This window comes from Anabrus simplex, chromosome 6 (genome assembly GCF_040414725.1).
Source record: "Anabrus simplex isolate iqAnaSimp1 chromosome 6, ASM4041472v1, whole genome shotgun sequence".
NCBI classification, from domain to species: Eukaryota; Metazoa; Arthropoda; class Insecta; order Orthoptera; family Tettigoniidae; genus Anabrus; species Anabrus simplex.
The window spans coordinates 268,187,183-268,199,923 of NC_090270.1; the positions used below are offsets into that span (position 1 = coordinate 268,187,183).

Genomic DNA, 12,741 nt, shown 5'->3' on the forward strand with positions numbered 1-12,741 from the left:
CAATTTCAGAGATTATTTGAAAAACTGGCACGAAATAATTAGTAGGTCGTGTCTCTCTCTCTTGAAGCACTGCACTCAAGTGCTTTTCCCAAACTTCCATTGGTAAGTTCCTGGAGAACTTCGGATGTCTAGGCTTCAGAGACAGGTAAGGATCTAGACTGGCACGTTCTATAAGTTTCTTTTCTTCTTCCTCTCTATAATGATTTTTTGCTTCTTTTAGCAGTAGTTTGTATGCTCTCCTTTTACTGGCATATATTTCAAGGAATTCTTTTGTTTTCTCTCTTCGGGCTGTATGTAATGCTTCCAGCACATCTCTACGACATTTATAGCATTCATTGGTGAACCAGGGTTGAGATTTCCTGACCACAGGTATTGTTGGTAGAGTAGCATTCTGGAGCAGCACTTCTAGATATAATGCAGCCTCATTAAGATTACCCTCTCGTAATAGGTTAAGTATCGTTTGATTATCTTCACCACAGATAAGAGACGGATTACTTTTTCTACTTATTTTTGTACAGTCTCTAACTGTATCAAGCGTACTAGGCCTATTCTCCAGCTGTAAGGAAGTTGCAACTGGTAGGTGTTTCCGTTGCGCCTCGAGAATAACCTCCTGCTTGATCGACACAAACTTAGAGTTCATAAACACCAGATCTATTGTGCTAGCACCATTATGAGACATGTAGGTATTCATATCAGAGGCATTCACCAATCGAAGACCTTCCTCTTCTAAGAAGTCCAAAACTTCCGTTGATTTTCGATGTTCTGCATCGATGCGACAATTTAGGTCTCCGGCAAGGATAATGGCATCATCCCTAGTAGTCACAGTTAAAGCTTTACTAACTTCCTCAATAATCTCAGTTGATGAGAAATCTGGCTGGAAATATACACATACACAAACACACGGCTTGGTTCGAACTACTAAAACGTTCGTAGATCTGTATTGTACACTAAATGGTGAGAACTGATCAGTGAACAGACATGCAATGCCTCCTTTGGGCCTCCCTACTGGAGGTTTTTCTGCCATGACGAATGTTGAATAATGTCTACTAGTTTGCCACGCATGTGTTAAAAATGTTTCCACTAGGATTATTACATCAAATTCCTGTATCATCTCTTCTAGTGTGTTTGTCATGCTCAGCAGTCCTTCAATATTCCATAATAGTAGCTTAATCTTTGATGTAGGCAAAATGTCGTCCTTATCGGGATTTGGTTGAGAGCATTGTACCCGAGTCGTTATGGGGTCGAAAATTATACCTCCTCACCAAAATCCTCCCTGGCCAGAATTCTGGGTTATTTACTTTTTCTAGGTGGTCAAATCCAATACCACTTCGGAACGCCTTCTTTGTACCTTTTGTGTCTAATTGGTCACAAATAATGTCATCAGATATATTGTTATCTCAAAGGAATTTAATAATATCCTCCCTCTCCGTGTTCTGATGAAGTTTGCCTATGTACAACCAGGCTGTTCTATTAGCCGCTCTTAGGTTGCTTATTTCATCAGCCTTTCTCGAACCTATGATTACCTGTCTACGGTGCCGGTTTCGCTTCACAACCTCCGTCCAAGTTCCCTCTTCGGTGTTATCAGATGACGTTTCTTTGTCTTCAATTACTCGAATGTTCTGTTCGCGGCTATTTGACTCCACTTGTGGTGGTTTCGGGGCCAATCCTTTCTTGGCAGTGATTTGAGGATGCTGAACTATAACAGAAGTACTGGTTCCTTTAGAACTGTTCTTATGTTCTTCATTTTGTCTAGGCATCGCTTTATTTATCTCTTCCGCAACCGTTTGTTTGATGCTTTCCTTAAGACTTCTTATTTCTTCCCATATTGCTTTTAATTCTTCTTTTCCATGTCTTAACATAATTAAATCATCTTTGCATATCTTGCACATCCATAGCAATGTAGTGCTAGGCTTTTTGAGAGTCGCGAAGTCACCCACATTAACTCTAGAACACTTCTTGTGAAACCACTTATGACAGTTTCCATCACAGCCCACAGCAGCACTGGTCTCTGTTATCTGTTTTCCACATTCTCCGCACGGAGTGTTGTCTCCTGTGCTCTCAGTATCGTCCTTCCCTGGCATTAGGAACACACCCTCGAAGACGTTGCAGAGCAGAGCAATATGGCTACCACACTAAAAGAATTTTGAAGTGCTCGTTTGGCTGATATTTACTCCACTACACAAATAGACTCGAAGATAACACTTATTCAGATAGAAGTTCACTATAGAAAATAAACTTTACCGTATCTGGATACACTGGATCAGTTTTGATATCTGGTAGGCCGTGATTTCAAATAGTAAACCGTCACTATCGATATACTTGTTTAAATCAACAATCGCGCTCGCTCACGCAGTCTTTAATGCAAGGATATTCGCACTAAGTCGTACACACTTATCATGAGTAAATAATATAATGCCTAAAATTAGTTTATCCTCATATCTACAAAACTGAAACACTCGAATAAGGTGTAATTCTCTTGTGGTTTCCAAATGTTCACTTTATCAGATGAAACACACACTCAGATCGATGGATAATCACAAGTCGCATTAAATTTAAATTGATATAGGCCCTATGTTTTCCAGAAAATTGAGTACGTCTCTATCACATACACCAGTCACAAATTTTACACTGCTCTTGCACAATTATATCCTCACATTATAATTAACAGACTATATACAACACTGAACACTATGATAACACGACAGGGTATTCAGTTCCAATACTTTAAGAATGAGACACTTTACGACACTATTAACTATATTTTATGATGGTTACTAAAGATGTTCGCGAAAATTTTATCTCACATTCACGACAGAACAGACAGCATAGATATTTCACACTCGCGAAGCCCACTATGCCCACCTGTGGAGCGCGATAGAACTTATCTAGCCGATATAGATTTTTTCCTTATCCCAAAATCTCCCACCTGGGCATATTTTCCTCCATTCTTCACTTTATCTTAGAATAGTTTTAAGTGGCTTTTCACGAACATATCTTTTACCATTGACTCTTTAGATATTTAAACCTTTTATCTAGTCAAGGACAAGTTGTTTTTAATATTGTGTTTTACCTATGTTACTTGTGGTTTTTTTTACATATTTTAACTGTCATTCAAGATCATGTCTGAAGATGATTTATTTTTTAATATAAATTAATGTTATTGTTATCTACAAAAAATGCAAGATTTTAAAGTGGTGGATAGGTGGAACTTCCCAAACGTACAGGTTGGTTGTTATAAAACTCCACCATGGATCAAGATGAAATTGATTACTTATAATTTTTAGAGTTGTAGAGATTGAAATAATATATATTTGAAGGTGAAGATCTCTGCCGTCCTTGTATGTATGAATCAGGCCAAATCAGTGTTTCTTTTTTTCCTTCTAAAGAGTTTGAAATAGTTTAACCTCTTTCCTATTGAGAGCATATAGACTTAAATTTCTGCTGAATTCTAGCAGATGTATGTAACATTATACATTGTTTCCTTAACGTAGATTGGTAGTATAAACCACAATCTTTTCACTGATATGTATGCTGATATTTTCTGGTGAGGATTCCTAAATTCTTTCAACGCCTTGAAACCTCTTACAACTCTTAATTACTTGACTTGCTGTCATTTTGAAATATCATACTGCATGGTGCACAAGCATGGCACAGTGCAGTTTGACTGAAAGAGAAGTATTTAATTAAGTTTTAATAAATCAGACCATAACAGCACTACACCATACTGAACTGAGTAAAGCGAGAGTGGACTCATAACAATACGGAATGAGAGCACGCACGCCAAAGTACATGCCCTCTTCCTCATGAACTAATCGTCCCATTAACCTGAGATTTGTGCTAAAGAATTATAGAAATCCTCACCAAATGACGTCAACATGCATATCAGTGAAAAGATGGTGATTTATACTATCAATCTACATAAGGAAACACCATATAGTGTTCCCGGTTCTTCCGCTCAAAGTTTTCCAGGTAACGATTACCCTAGCATTGTGAAACAACCCATGCAGATAAAAGAACGTTCACTTTCATTCCGTATAAAATTTGTAATGTCTCTTCTCCATTAGTAGACTATAAGGTAAATATAAAGGAATCCTTCAATCGTCTTGCATCTGCTTGCCATTGAACATATTTCCTAATCGTCAAGTAAGGTGTGTTTGTTGATGTGCAGCAACACTTTCACTCTAAAAGAATTAACGCACAGCAGTCTTCCAACAACTCATGACTTCTTCCAGAAGTCCTGCAGCGATCAAGAAGTTGCGATGAGGGCAGGAGTACAACGAGGTAATCATCCTCTCTGAACAAATAAGTGGAAAAGAAATTTAAAATATAAAAAAACTTATTTATTCAACAAAGGAATTTGGAAACGCAGTACAAAATAAAACAAGAATTAGGCCAAAAGGATTACTAACGTATCAAAAGAGAACGCATGTTCCCTGAGTAACAGTACACTTGTAATTTATATACCCTTGATAAGTCCACTGTCGCACATAAAGCGAATGACGAGATCAGCAGTAGTCGCGTCATCGGCTAGTATGCGTTCGAGTGTTTCCTGCAGGCCGAGGCTCTGTCTTAGGCCAGAGATTGGCGCACTCTGTGAGGATGGGGGCCACGGTGAAGTCGACACCACAAAAACACTGGGGGTTCTTCCGTCTTTAGGGAATAAGAGTGCGTGGATCGTAAATGACCTATCCTCAGCCTGCACAGTACTATGGCCTCTCTCCGTGAAGATCGGAAAGAGGACCACCACACGGTAGTTGTCTTCTTAATTGCTCTCAGCTTGTTGGAAGTTTGGATATCTAGCCACTCCGATTCCCAGGACGCCAAGATGGTTCGACGTAGCTGAGAACAAATATCCTTAGCCGGTATATTGACTGGTCTTGGAGGTAAAAGTACAGCTTCCTTTGCAGCTTCATCCGCAAGTTCGTTTCCCGCAATCCCAATGTGGCTTGGAAGCCACGCGAAAGTGATTCTGGTGCTAACATCCCCTAACCTGGCTAGAAGATCATGTATATGCTGTACCAGTGGGTGTTGCGAGAAACAGGTTTCAATAGATTGCAGAGAGCTTAAGGAATCGGCACACATAAGAAAGTGGCTTCTTTCGTCACACAGTGCAAACTGCAGAGCCTCTAAGATGGCGCAAAGCTCTGCAGTATACACACTACATACTTTAGGGAGCGAGATCTTTGTGCTCATATCATCAATTACGAAAGAGCAACCAACATTATCTCTGATTTTAGAACCATCCGTGAAGATAAGTCTCGCAGCCGGATATTGGTGAACGAAGTCCTAGAAATACCTCCGATAAATGGAGGAATCCGTGTTCACCTTGGGTCCACGGAGCAGATCTAGACGTATATCCGGTCGCGGAACCAACCACGGAGGTACCTCGCTAAGAGTTCGTTTAAGACAACTACCGATATCAATATTCAAACCATGACACAAGCTATCAATCCGAAACCCAACCGGCCGTGTGGTATTCGGCCAGTTTTGGCACCGCTGGTGGTATTGAGTAGGACAGATGCATTTATAGCTTGGATGTAGCAGCATTTCACGAATTTTGGCAGCGTACGTGAGGGGTAACTGCTGCCTCCTTATCCGTAAAGGTGGAACTCCTGCTTCAGCGAATAGGCTGGGAATGGGGCTAGTACGGAAAGCACCCATTGCCAGCCTTACTCCACTATGGTGAATACTGTCTAAAAGGTTCAGAGTAGATTTTGATGCTGACCCATATGCCGCACTTCCATAGTCAATCCGGGAGAGGACCGTAGCAGTGTAAAATCATAGCAGTACCGCATGGTCAGCCCCCCACGAAGTGCCGCTGAGAAACTTAAGCATCTATTCATGCAGGCAACCTTCAACTGACGGATGCCACGTAAGTTTCTTATCAAAATGGAGACCCAGGAATCTGCAGGTAAGACAATGTTTCGCAAGCGGAGCTCTGGTTGGGGATGCACAGGCCGACGTCGACAGAAGTGTACAACAGAAGTTTTCGCTGCTGAAAATCGGAAACCGTGTTGCAGGGCCCATCTGTCGACTCGGTTAATAGCTTGCTGCAGCTGTCTCTCAGCAAACGCCACCCTTCCAGAGCTGTAATGCAGAGCTAAGTCATCTAAATACAGCGAAGGAACGACTGCGGGCCCAGCAACGGCAACTATGCCGTTGATGGCGATTGCAAACAGCGTGACACTCAGTACCGATCCCTGAGGTACTCCATTTTCCTGAACGTAATATTGAGAAAATGCGTTCCCTACTCGGACTCGAAAGAGACAGAGGGACATGAAGTTCTCAATAAACGTTGGCAAATTTCCCCAAAATCCCCACTGGTGTAGTGTGGAGAGAATCCCATATCGCCAGGTAGTGTCGTAAGCTTTCTCCGGGTCAAAAAACATGGCGACAAGGTTTTTCTTCCGGACAAAGGCCTCCTGAATGGCGCTCTCTAGTCTGACCGTATGATCAGTGGCAGACCGATGAGAGCAAAAACCACACTGGTAGTTAGACAAGAGACCCTCCTTTTCCATGGCCCACACAAGACGCCGGTTAACCATCCTTTCAAATAGTTTACAGAGGCCATTCGTAAGGCATATTGGCCTATAACTATCCAGAAGTTTTGGATCTTTACCTGGCTTGGGAATTGGGATCACAATTCCCTCACGCTATTGAGATGGAAACATTCCCTCACTCCATATTCTGTTGAATAGGGTGAGGACATCCTTGAGACATTCTGTCACTCAAACGCTTAAGCATTTGATTATGGATTTTGTCCGGTCCAGGAGCCGTATCTCTGCATAGCGCAAGTGCACTCCGCAACTACCACTCCGTGAAGGGCACGTTGTAGGGATGCGAAGCACTAGAGGCAAAAGAGAGATGGTGTGCCTCTGCTTCGCGCTTAATTGGAAGAAATGCAGAGTCGTATCTCCGAGAGCTGGACGTATCTGCGAAATGCGACGCAATGTGGTCTGCAATGACTGAAGGAATCGTAACTATATCTCCATTAATGGAGATTCCGGGGTACTGAGGACACATTCTGTACTCCAACAATACAGTGGAGTTTTGTCCACACTTGTGATGACAGAGTATGAGCCGTGATGGATGACATACTTTTCCCAAGTAGATTTCTTAATTTCTCGAATCAAAAAACGGGCCTTCGCACGCAGACGCTTAAATGTGATATGACTGGCCGTCGTAGGATTCCGACGATAATGCTTAAAAGCCCGTAAGCGATCACGTATGGCTGCTGCAATTTCGTCCGTCCACCATGGGACCTGTTTCCGGCGACGAATACCGGACATGGAAGAAACTGTTTCCTCTGTAGCAGCCAAAATTCCAGTAGTAATGGAAGAAACATGGTCAACAGACTCCAGCATATCATCAGCCATCACTGCGCGTTTTGTAAATTCTGGCCAATTTGCCCGCCGAAGTAACCAACGCTTGGGTACTTCGGACTGTCTTTGATTCAAGAGAGACAGAATTATCGGGAAGTGGTCACTATCACAGAGGTTGTCGTGTACTTGCCACCGTAGCAGGGGAACTAGCGCACGGCTGCAGAGAGTGTTATCCAGGTGTGAGAATGTGCCATGTGTGCTGCTGAAATGAAGCTTTTTTAAAATCCCTGTTTTGCACTGAAGTATTGTATACGGACAGCCTAGGCTTCTTTTAATAATCCGTGACATAAAAGGAATATTATAATTTTACGCTGGCATAATAGTTTCACGGTCCAAAGTTGTTCACTATGGCAAAATATTCAGTACCCACAAATAGTTACAGAAGAAGACAACTGTCTCCATGAGTAATAAGAAAGTTCCACTCTATAACAATAGCGTACTGGTTTTGGTAATTCTTGACGTTAAAAGCATTCCTAGTTGAGAAGCTTGTCTTGAGGGATTGAGAAGGCAGATAAACTGACATTAAAGGGAGCCACATGGCCACCTAGCACAGCACCAACAGGCAAGAATGGAACTCCCATTCTGCTCACCCCTTCTATATTTCTGGAATACTCAGAAAGAGGGTACATGCCCGCCAGAAGCCTTAGCGCCTGTTGTTGAAAAGTTGACCGTGCCTCAAAAGAGAGAATATTAAAACACCCACAGACCCCTAGGACCAATACCAAAAATCTATTTATACATGCATCTTAATACTGCCCCCTTATATTCTGCAAGGGCATAATCTAGCTAACTTCACTATTAATGCTACATAAATTATGCTGATTACGGAGTCATAACCATGGGAATTTTCAAAGGCCTTTGCCGTTTAACACATCAATTTCTGGGAATTAACCCTGACTATCTGTGATTGGTTAGGCACAGAGGACACCAAGACCAAAACTGAAATACTCGTGAAAGGGTGAGGACACAAATTTGATCTTAACTTTTGATTGAACAATTGGTTATGGATCAAACTAGGCTGAGGTCAACATCACATCTCATACAAGTGGGCCACTACTACTTCTAAATAGTCAGCCGCAGGATCAACCTCTGCCTGTCAACGCACTGCTCCTCATGCCGCAACTAAGAACAGTACTAAAGTATTCGAAGTGACGATGCTTCCGGGTGTATTCCATATCATTTGATGTCAATTCAACTGTTAATTCTGCCACAGCTTCAGCTTTAATCGCTGCTCCCTCATGTGTAATATTAGCCCAACATTTATTCACTTGGTCATTCCAGGTATTTCTGGAATCGCTTAAGTCCGCCCAGGCTCATTTTGGATTTTGGCCAGAGGTGTAAGGCCGAATGCCCTTCCTGACACTGCATGATTTTTCAGATGAAAATTCCAACCGGTAACAACTGGGAATCGAACCTAAGGTGTGCAAGTAGGAAACGAGTGGCTAAGCCACTGTGTTTATCACACCTCCAATACTGATACTGACTGATGTGTTAAAATAGTTCTTCTATGTCACTTTGATTTATCCATCATCACCAATTATAACCTATGTCAGGAAAGTTCCAGGACTGAGGTCGTAAAAAATAGAAAAGTTTCACTTACCAATGAATGGTCTTACCTCTTGATATACAAAGGCAATCCGGAAAGTGGTACCTGTTTGCGCAATAAAGACACAGGAGTAAATATTAAGAAATATACACATCTTTATTGGAAAGAGCATACTTTACACTACTTCTCCACATAATCTCCAAGCAAATTTAGGCATTTGCCATAACGTGGGACGAGTTTTTGTATTCCAGCATCATAGTCCTCCGCCGCCAGCGTATTGAGATACGTGGTCACGGTTCGTTTAAGTTCTTCATCGCTGTCAAATCTTTTTTCCGCCAGAAAGTCTTTAAGCTTTGTAAAGAGATGAAAATCCGAAGGGGCCAAGTCCGGGCTATTCGGGGGATGGTCGAAGGTTTCCCACTTGAATTGCTGCAAAAGTTGTGTTATCGCAGCTGAATGAGGCCTGGCATTGTCATGAAGGAGAATGACGCCTGTAGACAACAGACCTCGCCGTCGATTTTGTATTGCCCGTCGTAATTTCTTTAATGTTTCACAATACTCATTACCATTAACTGTGTGTCCACGGGCCATAAACTCAATGAGCAGTACACCTCGGCGATCCCAGAAAACAGTTGCCATGAGTTTCCTGGTGGACAGAACTGTATTGAATTTTTTTGGTTTGGTTGGTGAATGAGCATAATGCCACTCCATTGACTGTCGTTTACTCTCAGGTGATGCATAACAAACCCATGTTTCATCCCCAGTAATGATGCGACTCAGGAAAGAGTCGCCTTCCCATCCGCGCCTAACCTTACAACAACGCTCTATCTTCCACCGTCTCCCTACTTACAATGATCCCAATAAGTAATTTTTTTACCCTATCAACGCAGTAATTAAAACTGAGAGGACTTTTTCTCTTGCCATCCACAAGACTATCATCTTTGTGTCAGCAGAAAATGACTGAATTTTCTGTAATAATGAATGATGCAAGACACTATATAATTTTCACAGTTAGATTTGTTGAGCGTTAAATTTATTGATCTGTATCATAGGTACATGCAGTACATCTGATGTTTTAATGTGTAATCCAAAGGCATTTTAGTCTCAAATTTCTTTGATGACTTTCATTTCACAAATTTTTGGGTTCAGAACATCCAGGTTTTTGGACTGGAGGGATTTGGATTAGTGGGGCTTCACTGTAGTAAAATAAAATATTCCTCTTACCAACTATATCATTTTTCAGTTGGATACTGCAGTCATGCAAGCATTTTTTTTTTTTTTTTCCTTCTTTCATGCAATCCATGTTGACTGTTTATAGAACTCTTTGTTCTCATTAATGGTACCCCTACTTCAGTTTCTGAGATATTTTCCACAGGCATTGTTCTTCCTCAGCACTCATCTTTGGTACTATTATTCTACTATGATGTCTTTCCATTTACACTTTCTGCTCAACAGTCCATGTACTCTAACAATTATCTTCACAAAGCATTCAAATTTCTTTCTCAATCATTCCTATTTTACAGTTCCTACCTCAGTTGTAAGCAAGTGCTGTCTCATGTAATATAAAAATTCTTCCATGTTTTTCTAATCTCACACTATCCACATCTTGGGTTTACTTTCCTGAACAGTTCTTATCATAGAGGTTCCCTGAAAATTCCTTAGTAGCCAAAATTCAGGATGTGCAAAAATATAAATAAACTAACTGCGTATCCTAAGAAATAAAAATTTGAGCACTGAAACATTACATTACATTATGTGTCATGTTCAAAGTAAAGGGATCACCCGAAATATATTAAGAATTAAAATTCGCAGAACGACAAAAATTGCAGAAATATAATTATAAACAAGTAGTCCAAATATAGGCTAAGATCAGATAACCCCCTCGGGATTCCCTATCCCCAGATAATGAAACTATTTTTCAATTGAACTGTATTCTAAGCACATTATAATTACAATAAAAAGCCATCCTCAAAATATTTCGGCACTGTTTAAGCACAAATTATGATTAACTTGTAAAACTATGTTTTTACAACTTTAACCAAGTTTTAACGATGTATGAATCCAATTGAAGCCAGACGAACATACTTACGCATTTACAAAGAACACTGACATGTTTCCAATGATTACGCGTATATTCTACCACTTAAATGGATTATAATTAAAGAATTTTAAATTTCCATCACTAGCTGAAATACATAGAACCCGCGTTATTAAAGAACTGTCCTATAACCAATCGCTGCAACACATTTCAATCACTAAACAAGATGGACACGACACAACCTCATCTATGAATTCTTAATGGTCAAAGAAGTTCCCCAATCTTCTTCTTCTTCCCCTTCGTTTTTTTTATTGGTTTCAGCCGAAGATCTTTAACCAGTCACCAAGTTCTTTCAGTTCTTGTGGTACTTGTTGAATCGTCGTGCGGTACGGTACCTTGTTTGTGCGGGTCAGTTGAGCGCGGCACTGGTGATCAATTGTGTTTAGTATATGTGTGGTGAAGTAGTGGTGAGCTATGGCTGCCGCCAGTGGAGGGACGTTAGCATTGTCTGGGTCTAATTTACGAGTGGAACGTGAGATTAAAATACCCATGGATTAGGAATCCATGACTGATTCACCCATCAATACGAGGCAACAGCAGGGATCTCAGTCAACTGGGACTGATTCGCAACGTCTTAATACGGATGTGTCAGAACGTTCTAATACAGAATAACCCAACCAACAATCAGAGGTGTCACAAGTAGTTTCCCCTCCGGAATATTATACCCGGTTTCACAATGGTCCATATTTTGTATTCGTGGAATCCACTAACGATCAAAATATAGGTAGTTTACATCCTATGGCACTTGGTCGCCGGTACTGTGAAACAAAGTTAAATGTTAAATCTATCCAACGTAAAGGTCGCAACATAATTCAAGTCACCTTCCATACGGCTGCTCAAGCGAATGCGTTTTTGAACAGCTCCATTCTCGAAAAACTAAAAATCAAAGCATATATCCCTTTTTCAAGAGTGTTGCGAGTAAGAATAATTCGCGGAGTCGAACAAGGTCTATCTAATGAAGATATCCTACAGTATTTAGAATCTGACGTACGGTACCGGTCAAAAGCGTCCAAAGACTCAATCGTCGGGGGATCCAAGATGGTGAAATGCAATACCTCCCCACGGGTTCTATTAAAATAGTTTTCCGGGCACAAATGCCCCCATCATATGTTGCCTTATATAAGGTGTATATGGAAGTAGAACCCTATATTTTTTCACCTATCCGCTGTCGCAAATGACAGAGCTATGGACACACGATACGACAATGCCAGGCCAAAATGCAGGGACAGTGCTCAGTTTAGCTCATCAGGTGAGCAGGTCCTGAATGTCTGGATGTCTCTATAGCATTTGTGGACTACAATAAAGCATTTGACACCGTGGAACGAGAATGCGTTTTAGAAGCAATGAGCAAACAAGGCATCCAGAACAAATACATCAGACTTCTGGATAAACTCTACGAAGGCAGCGAGGCCAGAATAAAAACAGAAAGAGAAGGAAAGAACATCAAGATAGAAAGAGGAGTTAAGCAAGGGGACCCTCTCTCACCAAAATTATTCACGTGCTTACTGGAGAATCAGTCCAGAAAACTAGATTGGGAAAAAAATACGGCATCAAAATAGATGGAGCAAGACTAACGCACTTACGATTTGCAGACGACATCGTATTGGTGGCAGAGTCGGCAATGGAGCTAGAACAAATGATAATAGAATTAGCCAACATCAGCAAAGAAGCAGGCCTGACAATGAATCCAAGAAAAACAAAATTGATGACTAATG

General features: G+C 41.1%; 1 protein-coding gene across 2 annotated transcripts in view; it reads right to left on the reverse strand.

Moving 5' to 3' along the window:
• Positions 1 to 11,238, reverse strand: part of Nf-YC (nuclear factor Y-box C) — a 99,610-nt gene extending 88,372 nt beyond the window's left edge. Inside the window, exon 1 of one of the 2 annotated variants that reach the window (XM_068228429.1) lies at positions 11,018 to 11,238. In XM_068228429.1, coding sequence (XP_068084530.1) covers positions 11,018 to 11,021 — 4 coding nt within the window. In that variant the 5' untranslated portion in view covers positions 11,022 to 11,238. The remainder of the gene's footprint in view (positions 1 to 11,017) is intronic. The other variant, XM_068228428.1, reaches the window with a different exon arrangement.
• Positions 11,239 to 12,741: the final 1,503 nt, after the last annotated feature.